Below are 17882 nucleotides of genomic sequence, written 5' to 3' on the forward strand. Positions count from 1 at the left end.
GGAATTTTTTATTATTCTCAGAACTTTTATGTCTGAAATTACATCAAAATAAAAAATTTACACCAGGCAGATAGGAGACACTCAATAAATGTTTTTTTAAGTTTAATTTTCCCAAATCCTCAAGTGAACTGATGCTTCGGGAAGGCAGGGTTTCTGCTCTGAGATCATGCTGCTAATTTTTTTTTTTTTGGTTGAGTGGAGTCTTGCTCTGTTGCCCAGGCTGGAGTGCAGTGGCATGATCTCGGCTCACTGCAAGCTCCGCCTCCTGGGTTCACGCCATTCTCCTGCCTCAGCCTCCCCAATAGCTGGGACTACAGGCACCCACCACAACACCCACCTAATTTTTTTGTATTTTTAGTAGAGACGGGGTTTCACCATGTTAGCCAGGATGGTCTCGATCTCCTGACCTCGTAATCCACCCGCCTCGGCCTCCCAAAGTGCTGGGATTATAGGTATGAGCCACCACACCCAGCCTAAATCCAAATTCTTTTACTTTGGCACTTTGCTTAGCTTTTCTATGCTAAGCATAATGTCAGCTATGATTATGATTAAAACCATGCTGCTAACTTTTTATATAAATGTGGGAAAGTTACTGAACCTCCATATCTGTACCTCAGTTTCCTCATTTTTAAAAGAGATTATAAGAGTGCCTTAATTCCTACTTGTTGGAATGATGAAATTAGATAACGCGTAAAACATTTACAATAGTGCCTCCCAGGCATAATAAAATGCATTAATGTTTAGCCCTTTTATAGCAATTTTTACATATTGATTCTAGGATTTTGTATATCCTTGATAATAATTCATGTATTTCCATGTCAATAATGATAACGCCACTACATACCACGCTAGACTTTCTAGAATGACCTTACATGTAACAGTTTTCCCAAAGGAAACTCTCCCGTATCTATTATGTTAGGCAAATTCAAGGTACTTGACGGGGAGAGGTTGGAACAGAGCTGCATGGTAAAACAGTTATTTCCAAACTAGGATACTACACCTTCCTCCCAAAGGCAAAGTCTATATATAACCCTTTATTCCAAACCATGATATGACCTGACTATCCAATTGCTTAAGTCATACAATGGAAGTTACATATAGAACCTTTGGAAGAAATACGTATGCAGAAAAAGAAAAAAGAAAAAGGTCAACCAGCATAAAAATGACAGATAATAAAATAACTGTTTCCTATTCATATTTATATCCTGAGGTACAGAGCAAGACCCCATCTCAAAAAAAAAAAAAAATGTAAAAACATTCTCATTACATAATATAATAGTTTAGCCAGGCAGGGTGGCTGGTGCCTGTTAATCCCAGCTACTCGGGAGGCTGAAGGAGGAGGATAGCTTGAGCCCAGGAGTTTGAGGCTACAGTGAGCCATGACTGCACCATGTACTACAGCCTAGGCAACAGAGCAAGATCCTGTCTCAAAAAAATAAAAATAGTTTAAACAGATGGTTTTAATCATAATCATAGCTAACATTATTGTGTATTGGGTACTATTTTAAACACTTTACATTATTGATTAATTCTCACCACACCTCTGAGGTACATATTGCTGCACCTCTGAAGTACATATCACATAAGCAGAGGCACAGAAAAGCGAAGCAAAGTGCCAAAGTAAAATAATTTGGATTTAGGCCAGGCGTGGTGGCTCATGCCTATAATTCCAGCACTTTGGGAGGCCGAGGCAGGTGGATCATGAGGTCAGGAGACCGAGGCCATCCTGGCTAACATGGTGAAACCCCGTCTCTACTAAAAAAAAAAATACCAAAAAAAAAAAAAATTAGCCGGGCGTGGCGGCAGGCGCCTGCAGTCCCAGCTATTTGGGAGGCTGAGGCAAGAGAATCGCTTGAACCTGGGAGGCAGAGCTTGCAGTGAGCCGAGATCACACCACTGCATTCCAGCCTTGGCAACAGAGCAAGACTCTGTCTCAAAAAAAAAAAAAAAATTTTAGATTTAAACTCAAACCCCATGCTTAACTGTTAACCTACTGCATCATAAGACAATTAAATGAACTTTTCAGTCATACATAACACTTTATTCCTTACAACATTACTCAATCAGGAAATTTTAACACTGTAATATTAAATAGTCTTTTTTTTTTTTTTTTTTTTGAGACAAGAGTCTCACTCTGTCATTCAGGCTGGAGTGCAGCAGCGGCGCGATCTTGGCTCACTGCAACATCCACCTCCCGGGTTCGAGCGATTCTCCTGCCTCAGCCTCCCAAGTAGCTGCGATCACATGCACCTACCACCACATCCGACTAAATTTTGTATTTTTAGTAGAGACAGGGTTTCACCAGGTTAGCCAGGCTGGTCTTGAACTCCTGACCTCAGGAGTGATCTGCCCACCTTGGCCTCCCAAAGTGCTGGGATTACAGGCAGGAGCCACCGTGCCCAGCCTATTAAATATTCTTTACCAAAAAAACTGGTTTCTTCCTCAAACAAATCAAAATGAAGACCAATAGCTTACATATGATTATTAAAAATCAATCAAAGGTATTAAAGAAAGACTTAGACACAACAGCAAAAGAACAGGCCAGTAAGGAAAAAATAAAATGAATGTCATCAATATTTAAAACTTTCATCCTTCAAAAGACACCACCAAAGAAGGGAAAAGACAACCCACAGAATGGAAGAAAATTTCTACAAGTCATGTATCTACAAGTCATAAACGACTGTATCCAGAATACATAAAGACTTCTTACAGCAATAAAAAGACCCCCCCAAAAAAAAGTGAAAAATAAGCAAAAGATCTGAATAAGCATCAAACATGTTCAACATTACTGGTCATTAGGGAAATGCAAACTGAAACCAAGAGACGCTACACTTCACGCCATTAAGATAGCATAAATAAAATGGAATAATAACAATCATTGGTGAGGATGTAGATAAACTGAACTCTCATATTTCTGATGAGAATATAAAATGGTAGAGCCAATCTGAAGGAGTCTGGCAGGTCCTCAAAAAGTTAAAACGTAAGACTTGCCATATGACTCAGCATACCATCTCCCAGCGTGACCCAAAATAAATGAAAACATATGTCTAAACAATAACCTGTCATGAATGTTGATAAGCAGCACTATTCATAACAGCCAAAAAGTGGAAACAATACAAATGTCCATCAACTGATAAATGGATAAACAAAATGTGGTACATCCAATGGGAGAATTACTAGGCAATAAAAAATTTAAAAAAGAATGAAGTATTGATACATGCTACACAAATGCTCAACCTACTAATCATTAGAAAAAATATTATGCAGTGTCAAAGAAGCCAGTCACAAAATCGTACTTTAAGAGCCCACCCGGCCAGGCGTGATGGCTCACGTCTGTAATCCCAGCACTCTGGGAGGGCCGAGGTGAGCAGATCATGAGGTCAAGAGATCCAGACCATCCTAGCCAACATGGTGAAAACCCCTTCTCTACTAAAAATACAAAATTAGCTGGGCCACCACTCACCTGTAGTCCCAGCTACTCGGGAGACTGAGGCAGAAGAATCGCTTGAAGCCGGGAGGTGGAGGTTGCAGTGAGCCGAGATCACGCCACTGCACTCCAGCCTGGCGAGAGAGCGAGACTTCGTCTCCAAAAAAAAAAAAAGGTCCCATTCATATAAAATGTCCACAACAGGCAAATGCAGAAAAAGAAAATATATCACTGATTGTGAGGGGCTGGGGGAGAGGGAGGGACTGGCAAGTGACTGCAAATGGGAATAGGATTTCTTTTAGGGATGATGAAATGTTTTAAAAATTTAATAGGGGTGATGATGGCCCAACTCTGTCAATATACTACAGGTTATATGCCCCTTATCCAGAACATTTGGGAATAGAATTGTTTCAGATTTCGTATTTTTTCAGATTTTGGAATATTTGCATTTGCACTTACAGGTTGAACATGCCAAATACAAAACTCCAAAATCTGAAATGCACACTAAAACATCAAGTTTATATAAAGTTTCAGATTTTGGTGCATTTCGAATTTCTGAGTGGGATGCTCAACATGTAAAACCACTGGATTGCAAAAGTGTACGGTGTGTGTGACTATCTTAGCCATTAGAAGTTTTTGTTAACATTCAAAATGTGAAATTTCATCTTAATCTCTCCAGAATGCTGTATTTTCATATAAATTTGGGGTATATTCATTCAAAGTAAAGAACTAAGACAAATTTATTTAAGATTATAACATTTTAAAGTTTTCCACTTACATGTCTTACGGAGCTTGAAGACTCATTTCCAGAAGATAACTCGCGCCAGCTGCGATTTCTTCTACCATAATTTGGATATTTACGCCTACATGTCCTTTGTCTAGACTGTGACGCCAAAACCAGTGAATCCGACTGAAACACAGAAAAACATGCGAATGAAAATCAACACCTAAATAAGGACAATATCAACAAAATGGGAATTCTATCAAGTTTCCAAAAGGATTTAAAGCAAAAAGAAAAAAATAAAAGGCTTAAAAAGAAGGTAGTATTTCTGCCACACAGTTTTAACTCAAGCTTAGTAATTTTACTTTTAAGTCCTTAGAAAACATGAGAAAATGCACATTAGATGGGCATTTTCCAAACTATGCTATAAGTTAACTGGTTTACCAAGAATAAGGGAAAATAACAATAATCTGAAAGGATGTCACCTTAAAAGTATACATCTCAGAAATGAAAAATATATATTCATATATTATGATGCAGTAAGCAACTTCTCAAGGAACGTCTCACTATCTATATACATAGGTGTAAAGAAAAAATGCTCAACATTCTAATCGTTAGAGAAATGTAAATCAAAACCACAATGAGATACCATCTCACACTAGTCAGAATGGCTATTATTTAAAAGTCAAGGCCAGACGTGGGGGCTCACACCTGTAATCCCAGCACTTTGGGAGGACAAGGCAGGCAGATTGCTTGAGCCCAGAAGTTCGAGACCAACCCAGGCAACGTGGAGAAACCCCTGCCCCTAAAAAACAACAACAAAAACAAAAAACAAAAAATTAGCTGGGCATGGTGGTACACACCTATAGTCCCAGCTACTAGGGAGGCTGAGGTGGAAGGATCACTCAAGCCCAGGAGGTTGAGGCTGCAGTGAGTGAGCCATGATTGCACCACTACACTCCAGCGTGGGCAAGAGTGAGACCCTACCTCCCCGCAAAAAAAAAAAAAAAAAAACTGGGGGGTGGAGGGCATCAAAAAATAGCAGATGCTGATGAAGTTGCAGAGAAAAGAGAATGATTATACACTGCTAGTGAGACTATAACTTAATTCAACCACTGTGGAAAGCAGTTTGACGATCTCTCTCAAAGAACTTAGAATTACCATTCAACCAAATAATCCCATTACTGGGTATATACCCAAAGGAATATAACTCATTCTACCATAATGACATATACATATCTATGTTCACTGCAGCACTATTCACAATAGCATAGGACATGGAATCAGCCTAAATGACCTAAATGTTTTAAATATATTTTTCTCAAAACAGAATAATCATTCAAAATCAGCCAAATAAAATAACTATACTGGTTTTAGTTTTTTTAAAAGGCATGCCATTCCCCAACCACCAAAGGCAGATGAGATTACCCAGTGAGAGCACATATCCCTTAAATTTATGCACAAGTAAGTTTTCACATGAGTGGGCATCTGTCTAATGAGCATTGGTCAGTTTTAGAATTTCAACATTATCACTGGTTGATCTTAAAATGAACTGAATTTGTCAGTACTGATTTTGGCAAAAATTCCTATTAATGAGTTTCATGAGTGATAATAGGTTAACATGTAGGTGGGCCAAACTTTCACTAAGAAAAACTAGAAAATCTGGTAAAACATATTTTTTAACAAATCTGTTTAAAGGCACTATATGCCTTAAAAGGTTATGAAAAATCACAGAACCAAGATCAAAAAAAGAAAACATATGTGTGTGTGTATATATACATATTTTTTAACCCTAGAATTTCATTCTGGAAGAGGAAGCTGGAAGGTTTAGCAAGTAAGTAAAAAACACAGACTAACGGATTGAGTTAGGTTAATAAATTTGCAATTCATAGCCTCCTATATGTAGGGAAATCCCCCAGGCTTTGGCTGTTAGCCCAAGGGCTACAAGCTAGACCTGTAGGTAAACTACAGATAGAACAGTAATCCCAAGGAACTAAAGCCCATTCCTGTTTGGTTAAGGCAATATAGGCTTGAGAGTGGCCCTAGAAGGCTGCCAGAAGCCAACGTAAATCTTCTCTGGGGACAAAGCCATCCTGTGCTTCAAATCTTTTCTAACATTTAACAGTCAAAAAAGAAACAAAAACATGATGATAAAAAAGGAGAAAATCAATAGGCAATAGAAAATGGTCCACAGAGAAGCAAGACATTGGAAAAAATGAAATTAACAGACCTCTGTTTTTAAAATAGCTATGGCTGATTTCCAAGTAATTAAAACAATGAGAATTTTAGTAGAAAACTGAGAGCCCTAAAAAAAAAGAACCAAACGAAAATTCAGAATCAAACAATTTAGTAACTAAAATCAAGAACTCAATACCATTGTTAGGCACTAGGCATTTTTTCTCAAGTTTTCAAACTACTCCCTTCTAACAGCTGTAAAACCTTAAGTCTACTATTTTAAATCCCAAACAGAAAACCTTAAGCAAGAAACACTCCACTTCAGATGAAAGTTACTGAGTTTTATAAATCAAAAAGAAAACTCTAAATTTCAATTGAATTTCTAATTTGCTAAGAAAACAGAATTTAGGTTACCTTATGTGAGAGCTGAAGAGTCTTTCTTTTTCTTCCTATTATATAAAGATTTCTTTCCTCTTCACCTTTCTCTAATCGGAAGTCTTCCAGCTTCCTACAAATTTAAATACCCACTTACATTAACTATTGAAATGATGGATAACTAAAGGATATAAAGAACAAAAACCAGTTTGATTCTATAAATCATAAGTTTATATACTTTAAAAATACACAAAATCTCAAGTTAAAACAAAACTTGTTAAAAATTTATATGAATATAAATAAAATCTCAGAGGCCATTAGAAGGACCTATTTTTTGTATTTGAGGCAAAAATATTCATTCATTTGTTTTCTGACTGGTCCTATTACGACCAACTCAAACAGAATCTCCCATAATAGCTTTTCAAAACGTCTTCATGATTTTCCAAGGTTGCAATTCCTTTCTCTAAAGAGAAAATAAGCACAGAGTCTGCCTTCTCCACATTTATTCAAGCTATGCTTGATAATTTATAGAAAACAAGAATTACAATGTTACTGGTTTTTCTAATCACCTATATTTCACTCACATGATACAACAAAAAGATTATGTTATTGTGACCAATTTCAAAGCAAAGGACCTGCCACCAAGAAGAAGGTACTAAAAATCATTTTTCTTCTCTGGAAAAGACTGACTGTCCCTTTTCTCCAACTGGAACATTATTAAAAGCACGTGGCTTTTATGTTTTTGTTTACTTTAACAACTCAAAGGAAAAGGGTTTAATACTGAAATCTTGGCCATGCTCCAAGATATAACTAGACACTCGACAGAGTGTAAGAGTGAATGCTGTAAGGACAAAAACTGATTTTTAAGAAAATTGCATTTTTCTCTAAGTACGCCTGACAGCCCACACTCACACAGCCCACAGCACACACTAAAGCCCACAGACCGGCCTAAAAGAATTTTTATATGGCCAGACGCAGTGGCCCACGCCTGTAATCCTGGCACTTTGGGAAGCCGAGGCACGTGGATCACCTGAGGTCAGAAGTTCACGACCAGCCTGGCCAACATGGTGAAACCCCGTCTCTACCAAAAATACAAAAAATTAGCTGGGCATGCCAGCTACTCCGGAGGCTGAAGCAGGAGAATCACTTGAATCCGGGAGATGGAGGTTGCAGTGAGCCAGGATCACGGAATTACACTCCAGCCCAGGCAACAAAAGCAGAACTACATCTCAGGGAAAAAAAAAAAAAAAAAAAACCCTACATGCCTGAATCCCAGGCACAAAAAGAATTACTTTTACTGGTAAGCAACATTATATGCTCATAGCTCTGCACAGCTGTCTTTTACCTTTATGCTTTTATATCTATTACCTAAATTTTTCACAACAGACACAAACTTTTATAGTCAGAAAACAAATTTTTAAATTCTCTTGATCCTTATCAAATGATATCCTAACATACAGTGATGCAAAATTCACCCTTGTTTCCACTATTGGAACTGTTGCCATGGGCAATGATCACCACATCTCAATCAAGTATCACCTTTATAAAATCTCACGTGAGCTTTATTTTTTTTTTTATTTTCATTTTTATTTTTTTTTTGAGACGGAGTCTGGCTCTGCCGCCCAGGCTGGAGTGCAGTGGCTGGATCTCAGCTCACTGCAAGCTCTGTCTCCCGGGTTTACGCAATTCTCCTGTCTCAGCCTCCCGAGTAGCTGGGACTACAGGCGCCCGCTACCTCGTCCGGCTAGTTTTTTGTATTCTTTTAGTAGAGACGAGGTTTCACCGTGTTAGCCAGGATGGTCTCGATCTCCTGACCTCGTGATCCGCCCGTCTCGGCCTCCCAAAGTGCTGGGATTACAGGTTTGAGCCACCGCGCCCAGCCGAGCTTTATTTTAGAAGAAAATGCTAGAAAAAGCTATGTTCTTTTTTGTGAAAATTATATTATGGCAGAGGGCTAGCTGCCGTTCTCCTTTTCTTCCTTAGAAACACAATTCCAATTTTTATCCAGGCTCTTTGCTGCTTTAAATAGACACTGTGTTACCTATTGTCCTCCTTAGCTTAGTATGGTCGAGTGACAACATTCTGATCAATGAGTTATAAGCAGAAATGCCACGTGGGTACTTAAAGCAAGTTCCCTTGACTAGAAACGTCCTTTCTGACATATGAACATCTTTCTTCTTTTGTTCTAAATCTCAACCTACATCACAAATACAGATAGGTAATGGCTACAGCTTCAGCAGCTATCTTGGACTATGCGGTGACCTTAAGACTAGAAGCCAACGCTGCATGCAGTGGTTCATGCCTGTAATCCCAGAACTTTGGGAGGCCAAGGCAGGTGTATCACCTGAAGTCAGGAGTTTGAGACCAGCCTGCCCAACACGGTGAAACCCCATCTGTACTGAAAATACAAAATTAGCCAGGTGTGGTGACCCATGACTGTAGTTCCAGCTACTCTGGAGGCTGAGGCAAGAGAATCGCTTGCGCCCAGGGGGCAGAGGCTGCAGTGAGCCGAGATCATGCCATTGCACTCCAGCCTGGGTGACAAAAGCGAAATTCTGTCTCCAAAAAAAAAAAAAAAAAAAAAAAGACTAGAAGCCAAGCTCCATGATGGAGATAAAAAACACAGGAGTCTAAGTTTTTGATTAACTGTGGAACCACTATTCCAGCCTTAGATTATTTCTAGTCTTCCTTCAGATAAGAAAATAAATGCTTGTGTGTTTAAGAAACCAATTTTTCGGGTCTTTCTCTCGACACCTGTTTGCTTCCCTTGGTTTTGATAAAAAAAAGTCCCAAAATGACAGTTTTAGTTCTGATGACCATAAGACTTAGACGCCAATTTAAAACTTTATTATAGCATACTATATATACATTGATTTTCTGTATTTCTTATCATAGTTCCACATTTTGCTTTTCACTGTTTTCTAGTCCTTCCCAAATTCACAGAACAATATATAAGTACTATCTAATACCACTCCAGCATTCACTGAAACTCTTCTGGTTAAACATAAAAAAACACAAAGATAAATTTACAAAATTATCTTCAAGCTATTAAGTTATTATGAAACACAAACATGAGAAAATACTGAAACATTTTAGCTATCATTGAAAAAAGTATTTGCTGCTTCCATTTCAATAACTCAAATCAGTACATTACAACTCAGCACCAAACTACTGCCCATATTATAATTACAAAATATCATTTCTACACTTGATCTTAGCCAAAAGGCCTAGAAGCAATATAAAATATCATTTCTTAGGCTGGGCGTGGTGGCTCACACCTGTAATCCCAGCACTTTGGGAGGCAAAGGCATGCGGATCACCTGAGGTCGGGAGTGCGAGACCAGCCTGACCAACATGGAAAAACCCCATCTCTACTAAAAATACAAAATTAGCCAGGCATGGTGACGCATGCCTGTAGTCCCAGCTACTTGGGAGGCTGAGGCAGGAGAATCACTTGAACCCAGAGGCAGAAGTTGTGGTGAACCAAGATCGTGCCATTGCACTCCAGCCTGGACAACGAAAGCAACTCTGTCTCAAAAAAATATAAAAGAAAATAGGGTTCTTAAAAGACTAATTTCAGATATAGGTCAAAAAATTTACAAGATGAACTATAATACCTTCCCCTGTCTCATAGCAAGGATGCTATGGAAAACTACTAGTCATTTTGAAAGGATAGGGAGCCCTGAAAAGAGGCTCCTCATGGCTAGAAAAGAGATGATTTAAATATCAATAAAGAATATCAGAAGTAAGTTAAACCCCAGCTATTTGATTTACACATTAAAACACACACACATACAAACTGGTCATTGCTGAATAATGAAAAGGAATAAATCTTTATTTTAAAGCGAATAAGCATCTACTCTGCCTTTCCTATACAAGCTTTGCTACTGGATAATTAAGTATACTTGGGTAGATTTCTTTTTTAGAAGTGTGCAAGATAATAAATGAAGAAGTTTTCATAGAGTTAAAAATCATGATTTTATAACAGCTAATAAATTAATGATCTATACATTAAGCATTGATAGCTGCTAACATCACAAAAAGAGGCTATTTATGTGTGCCTTCTAATAGAATTATCATTTATGAAGCAGTCTTGCAAAAAACTGAAAACATTTATGACATCTGAAACAGCTGGAACACAGTCTGGATATTTGGTTATACTGAGAAACCAAGGTATGGTTTTTATAAGGTATGGTAACGGCATTATTTTATACATTTTTAAATTTCTTACCTTTTAGAAATACACACTAATATGCTTACGGACAAAAATAATATTACATCTAGGATTTCTTTCAAAATAATACTGAAAGGACAAAAGTGGGTTTGTGTGTGTGTATGGATAAAAAAGGACAAAGCCGGGCACGGCGGCTCACGCCTGTAATCCCAGCACTTTGGGAGACTGAGGCAGGTGGATCACCTGAGGTCAGGAGTTCAAGACCAGCTGGTCAACATAGTGAAACACTGTCTCTACTAAAAATATAAAAAATTAACTGGGCGTGGTGGTGGGAGCCTGTAATCCCAGCTACTTGGGAGGCTGAGGCAGGAGAATCACATGATCCCGGGAAGCAGAGGTTGCAGTGAGCCGAGATCACGCCACTGCACTCCAGCCCGGGCAACAAGAGCGAAACTCTATCTCAAAAAAAAAAAAAAAAGAAACGAAACGAGGCTAGCTCTGAAAACCTTTAACGTAGTAAAAACATTAGAGAATAATTTTGACATTTTCCTACCACAATTTAATAGTAAGATTCCCACTCATTACTAAAATATTTATACAATTATTTACACAATTAATGGAATATAGAATGTGTAAATAACCATAATGAATATATTTTCACAGAGAGAAACATTATAAATAGATATCCTAAAACAAACCTAAATATGCCTAGTGGTACCTCTGGTACAACCACTCTTCGTTTCCAAGCCTGCAGGTCACGTTCTGTAGCAATCTGACTGCGTGGAGCATTTTGATGCATCTGACGAACACCTTCAACTTGTCCACTACGGCGCAGACCAATGTTTGGAGGGGACTGAATGTCTAAGCTCAGTCTTCTAAAACCTAGGAAAAAATGATCAGGAAGTGATTCCAATACACTTTTAAACTAATATACATTTAGCATGTAACAAGCACACGTTCACCTAAGATGCCCACCAAAAATAAAGAACTAAGAGAAGACAGTATCTACTGAAAAAACTTTGTGAGAAAAATCTTTTTTAAATTAATTTTCTGTACAGACAAGGTCTCACTATGTTGCCCGGGCTAGTCTCAAACTCCTGGCCTCATGCAATCCTCCCACCATGGCTTCCCAAAGCGCTGGGATTATAGGCATGAGTCACCACACTCAGCCTAACAAAATCTTAACATGACTAAGATCAAAATGTAGAATACTCAACAAACATTATTAAACCTAAATTTCCATTTTTACTAGACTTTCAGAAATTATAAAACGTACATTTTACATTATATATGCATTCCTAAAAACTGTGCCATCTTCAAAATTGCACACTAAAAAAAGGTCTTAGAAAAATTTGCGGCCAGGCGCGGTGGCTCAAGCCTGTAATCCCAGCACTTTGGGAGGCCGAGATGGGCGGATCACGAGGTCAGGAGATCGAGACCATCCTGGCTAATACGGTGAAACCCCGTCTCTACTAAAAAAATGCAAAAAACTAGCCGGGCGCGGTGGCGGGCGCCTGTAGTCCCAGCTGCTCGGGAGGCTGAGGCAGGAGAATGGCGTAAACCCGGGAGGCGGAGCTTGCAGTGAGCTGAGATCCGGCCACTGCACCACTCCAGCCCGGGCGACAGAGCGAGACTCCGTCTCAAAAAAAAAAAAAAAAAAAAAAAAAAAGAAAAATTTGCACGGAAGACAGATACCTGAAATCAAGGTGGTCTTACAACAGTAATCATGATTCTCAAGAGATAATCTGAGCCACCAAGGCAAGTAGCTGTCAGGATGGTTATTAAAAAGACAAACAAATAAAATGTTGTGGGTTAATGCCAGCCGTGCTTAAACTAGAGCTGGGCAAGTGGGTGATGAGGCAATGAAGACAACAGTGAAGCTCTGAGCCTGAGGGGCTGCTGTTTAGGTGGGTATAGGAGGCTGAGCAACCTCCCATGAGCTGGAAGCCACAGAGACCAGCCTCTGAGGAGGAAGTCCCAGACAAAGTGCTTGTTTTCTTATAATTCAAGGTGAAGGGGCTCCTGCTAGTAACACAACAGAAAACCTGAGGGTTATATTGATTCTTGTGGGAAGCTATGGAGCTGTACTCCAGCCATGCCAGCTCTTCTTGCGTAGGGAAAAATCCACAAATGAATGCAACTTCTGCACTCTTCTATGTACCACACTGTATTTACCAATCACACATGTACCAATGTGCATCAGAGAACACACTATGCTTCACCAACTTCAAATGGCATTAAATGCCCCGCTAGTAAACCAAGCATTTATATTAAAATACTATACATTGAAGAAACATTTTTGAATTGAGAAATATAAATTCTAAATTTAACTGCCCAAGTCATAGCGTTATTCTCCAACAATTTGAAAACATGCATAAAGTTATTCATCACATCACTTATAATAGCAAAGTATAAGAAACAACCTAAATGCCCATAAAGTGATTACAAAGATTAGTTACTCCACACAGAGGAGGAGTATGAAGCTATAATTAAAAAAAAGATGAAGAATTCTGTGAACTGATATGGATTTCCAGAATATATTTTTCAGGCAATACAGTAGGTACGGAAGAATGCGTTTATGTATCTTGTGCCTCTTGCCATAACAGACTGAGGACATAGTATCAACTATTCAGTATTCCTGTCTAAATGTTTAACCTGAATCCAATTATGAGGAAACAATCAGACAAATCCAAATTGAGAGCGATCTTGTGAAAACAACAGGCCTGAATCTTTCCAAAGTACCAGTGCTCTGAGGAAACTTTTCAGGATTAAAAGACATAGGTTGGGCGCGGTGGCTCAAGCCTGTAATCCTAGCACTTTGGGAAGCCGAGATCGGCGGATCACGAGGTCAGGAGATCGAGACCATCCTGGCTAACATGGTGAAACCCCGTCTCTACTAAAAAATACAAAAAACTAGCCAGGCGAGGTGGCAGGCACCTGTAGTCCCAGCTACTCGGGAGGCCGAGGCAGGAGAATGGCATAAACCCGGGAGGTGGAGCTTGCAGTGAGCTGAGATCTGGCCACTGCACTCCAGGCTGGGCAACAGAGCAAGACTCCGTCTCAAAAAAAAAACTAAAGCAAGTATAGTAATATAAGGAATCTAGGTAAAAAATTAAAATAAAATAAAATATAAAAGACATAATCCTAAAATGTAATGAGCAGGGCTTCATTAAATCCTAAATTTTTCTAAAAACAGGCATGAGGAAGGACAAGTTATTGGGACAACTGGGAAGTGTAAGGACTCAAAATTAGATAGCAGCGCTATATCAACAATTATATTCAGCTTATTGAATGTGATCACTGTATTATGGTTATGTAAGAGAATATCTCTAGTTCTTGGATGATACAGGATGAAGCACTAAGGTATAAAGTGTCGCAAGTCTTACTCTCAAACGCTTCAGAAAAACATAGAGGAATGTGTGTGTGCACACATACACACAAAAACAGCTAAAGCGGCCGGGCGCGGTGGCTCAAGCTTGTAATCCCAGCACTTTGGGAGGCCGAGACGGGCGGACACAAGGTCAGGAGATCGAGACCATCCTGGCTAACACGGTGAAACTCCATCTCTACTAAAAATACAAAAAACTAGCCGGGCGAGGTGGCAGCGCCTGTAGTCCCAGCTACTCGGGAGGCTGAGGCAGGAGAATGGCATAAACCCGGGAGGCGGAGCTTGTGGTGAGCTGAGATCCGGCCACTGCACTCCAGCCTGGGCCACAGAGCGAGACTCCGTCTCAAAAAAAAAAAAAAAAGCTAAAGCAAGTATAGCAACATAAGGAATCTACGTAAAAAATATATGGGTATTCACAGTATCCTTCTTCCAACCTCTCTTTCCAAAATAAAAAAATAAGTCTTATGCTGTAAGTTTAAGAGAAAAAGATACTATTTTAAATGAATAATGAAACTTGTAAATCACATTAGACTAGAAACAAAGTAAATCGCGGAAATAATTTAGAGGAGACTGGCGATTGTTATGTATTTACTTCTACACTGCACTATTAAGGACTCAACACTGAAAACTCATTAAGTTTTCAAACTTTCTGATTCAGTAAGAAAAATCATACTCTACCCAATACAGTTTTTCAAAAATTACCAATGTTAAAGCAAAGAAAAGCTAGAACTATGTTTTTATTTTAAAAAGCAATTTGTTATTCGCTCCTATTTAATACAATTTTGTAAATACTGTATATTTACAGCACAAAAGGCTTCAGCAGTACTTGAAACTCAAATACCCATTTGTTACTACATCATCTTACACCTCATAAAGCCACCTTCAGACTACTAATTCAGTTGCAAAAATACAATGTTTACTTAAGTTTCTCACATTGCATGTACTTGACAAAGACTTCGTTTACTCTTTAATTTCAATGCAGCCATATTCAGGTAAAATATTTATCATTATTTATTACCTCTCCGGGGTGTTTCTTCACCATTTGAAAGTCCTCTTGGAGTAGTATCCTGATCGGCTCCCATTCTCTGATCTTGCTGCTGCTGCAACTGTCTTATCATTCCATCAAGAATACTCGATTCTGGGCTGTGTTCATCATTATCATTGGTTTGCAGGCTTATAATTTGTTCAATTACCTCTCCATCACCTACAAATTCAATTATTTAGTATATAATCATATAAAAGCAGAAAACAAAATTTTGTTAGGGTACAAATTAAAATACATTAACAATGGTCAGAATTCCCACTTTTGAAAAATAACCAGTTTAAAAAGATACTCTACATGGTCACCAAGAAGTCAGAGAAAAGATTCAAAGCCAACAGAAGTCTTCCTGTAGAGGACTAAATACTACGAAAACCTCAAAGCAGCCTCTGAAATTCCCGCAAGTGGAAACATGGAAACATGTTTCTGTAAAACTTTATTATGCTGTTTCCACACTAATGCCCCTCACTAGACTCGATATATTTCACTAAAATCTTATTCCCCAGAGTCTCTAACTGGAACAGAGCAACTATGGGTCATTTCCAATGTCGAGAAAATCCCTGAGATTTAATTTCTTCTCTATGTCTTAAGAAAGGGGAAATAAGGGAGGTAAGACCTTTTTTAAGCCTTCAACATAGCTCTCCCCCTGCCCCAAGAGTCCTCAGAGAACAGTGAAGTTGATGGTAGTAATTACATAAGCCTCTCCCACTAATCTCAAATTACTTTCTTAGGTATGTTTTTAGCATAGTTAGTACCCATCAATTCTTACTTCAAGTACAGAATTCTTTTGAGATGGAGTTTCACTCTTTTTGCCCAGGCTGGAGTGCAGTGGCGCCATTTCGGCTTACTGCAAGCTCCGCCTCCCAGGTTCAGGCCATTCTCCTGCCTCAGCCTCCCGACTAGCTGGGACTACAGGAGGGTGCCACCATGTCTGGCTAATTTTTTGTTTTTGTTTTGTTTTTTTTAGTAGAGATGGGGTTTCACCGTGTTAGCCAGGATGGTCTTGATCTCCTGACCTCGTGATCCACCCACCTCAATCTCCCTAAGTGCTGGGATTACAGCCGGGGCGTGGTGGCTCACACCTGTAATCCCAGCACTTTTGGAAGCCAAGGCAGGTGGATCACTTGAGGTCAAGAGTTCAAGATCAGTCTCTACTGAAAATACAAAAAAAATTAGCCAGGCCTGGTGGCGCACACCTGTTAATCACAGCTACTCGGGAGGCTGAGTCTAGAGAACTGCCTGAATCCAGGAGGCAAAGGTTGCAGTGAGCCAAGATCATGCCACTGCACTCCAGCCTGGGTGACAAACTGCGTCTCAAATAACTAACTAACTAAATAAATAAATAGATAAATAGATAGATAAATAAAATAAAAAATAAAGGAGATTAATAAGGTAATAATCAAAAGGAATGCAAAAACATAACTTGCCACCATAAAAACATAGAGAAACTGCAAAACCTCATATAGTATTATGGGATGGGCAAGGGGGGACACATTTCCATTCTGCTAACTAAGACTCCCTTGCATATTACTGATAATGTCTTTGTTTTATTATGGAAACCCATCAACAACTTAAAAGAGCTAAATGTCATATCTCATGTTAACTTTGTCTTTAAAAATCAGTAACTTTTTATCACTCTCAAAAAATGAGTTGAAAAGGTAGTACATAGAGCCTTAATCTAAAAAAAGATAAGAAGACTTTAATTAGAATTGCTTATAACACAAAATTTCTAAGATGACAACATGATACTAAAGGGAAAACAGCAAAGAAGATTTCTAATCGTCATAAACCAGAATAACCTAAGTCTATATAGCTTTTCTTTTTTTTTCTTTTTGGTAGAGACAAGGTCTTGCTATATTGCCCAAGCTGGTCTCAAACTCCTGAGCTCAAGCAATCTGCCTGCCTCAGCCTCCCAAAGTGCTAAGATTATAGGTGTGAGCCACTGCACTCAGCTTAACTTTTCTTTATGGCACAGAACACTTAACTGTTAACTTCTCAAATATCACAATGTTAACTGTCTCTATGGAATAATACAATCGATACTGAAATATTGAAAGAGGGTTCTACCCATGAAAGCTTAACTGATAGAGGAAGTGGCCTTCTGCCATAAACAACTACAATGCTGGAAAAAATATACATAAAACAAAAGCTTTCAGACATTGCACAACAGGCAGCACAAGACTGTGATCCCTGAGAGAAGGGGAACAATGGAGACAAACCCTTTGATTGCTCCAGATTACTGTCTGGAGGTAGTCTTCAAGTTAGAGAACAAGAGAGAACCCAAACAGCATCCACAGATCTAACTGAGTTGAGGAGACAGAGATGAGAGTTTGCTGGAAGAGGAAAGTTAAAATACGCAGGACTGAATATCAGAGGAGAGTGAATTGCACACAAAGCTCCAGAGATCTGTAGTGAGGTCCCATCAATTATTTGACTAAATACTGATACGTGGCCGGGCATGGTGGCTCATGCCTGTAATCCCTGCACTTTGGGAGGCTGAGGCGGGCGGATTACCTTAGATCAGGAGTTCAAGACCAGACTGGTCAGCATGGTAAAACCTCATCTCTACTAAAAATACAAAAA

At 38.9% G+C, this 17882-nt stretch overlaps 1 protein-coding gene across 3 annotated transcripts in view; it reads right to left on the bottom strand.

The window, feature by feature from the left end:
- BRWD1 (bromodomain and WD repeat domain containing 1) overlaps positions 1–17882 on the bottom strand; it is a 129604-nt gene that overhangs the window by 63527 nt on the left and 48195 nt on the right. For all 3 annotated transcript variants that reach the window (XM_030913941.1, XM_030913942.1, XM_030913943.1), the window contains 4 exons: positions 15279–15464; positions 11571–11754; positions 6738–6831; positions 4206–4337 (listed from right to left, as the gene is read on the bottom strand). In XM_030913941.1, coding sequence (XP_030769801.1) covers positions 4206–4337; positions 6738–6831; positions 11571–11754; positions 15279–15464 — 596 coding nt within the window. The remainder of the gene's footprint in view (positions 1–4205; positions 4338–6737; positions 6832–11570; positions 11755–15278; positions 15465–17882) is intronic.

This window comes from Rhinopithecus roxellana, chromosome 13, assembly GCF_007565055.1.
Source record: "Rhinopithecus roxellana isolate Shanxi Qingling chromosome 13, ASM756505v1, whole genome shotgun sequence".
NCBI classification, from domain to species: domain Eukaryota; kingdom Metazoa; phylum Chordata; class Mammalia; order Primates; family Cercopithecidae; genus Rhinopithecus; species Rhinopithecus roxellana.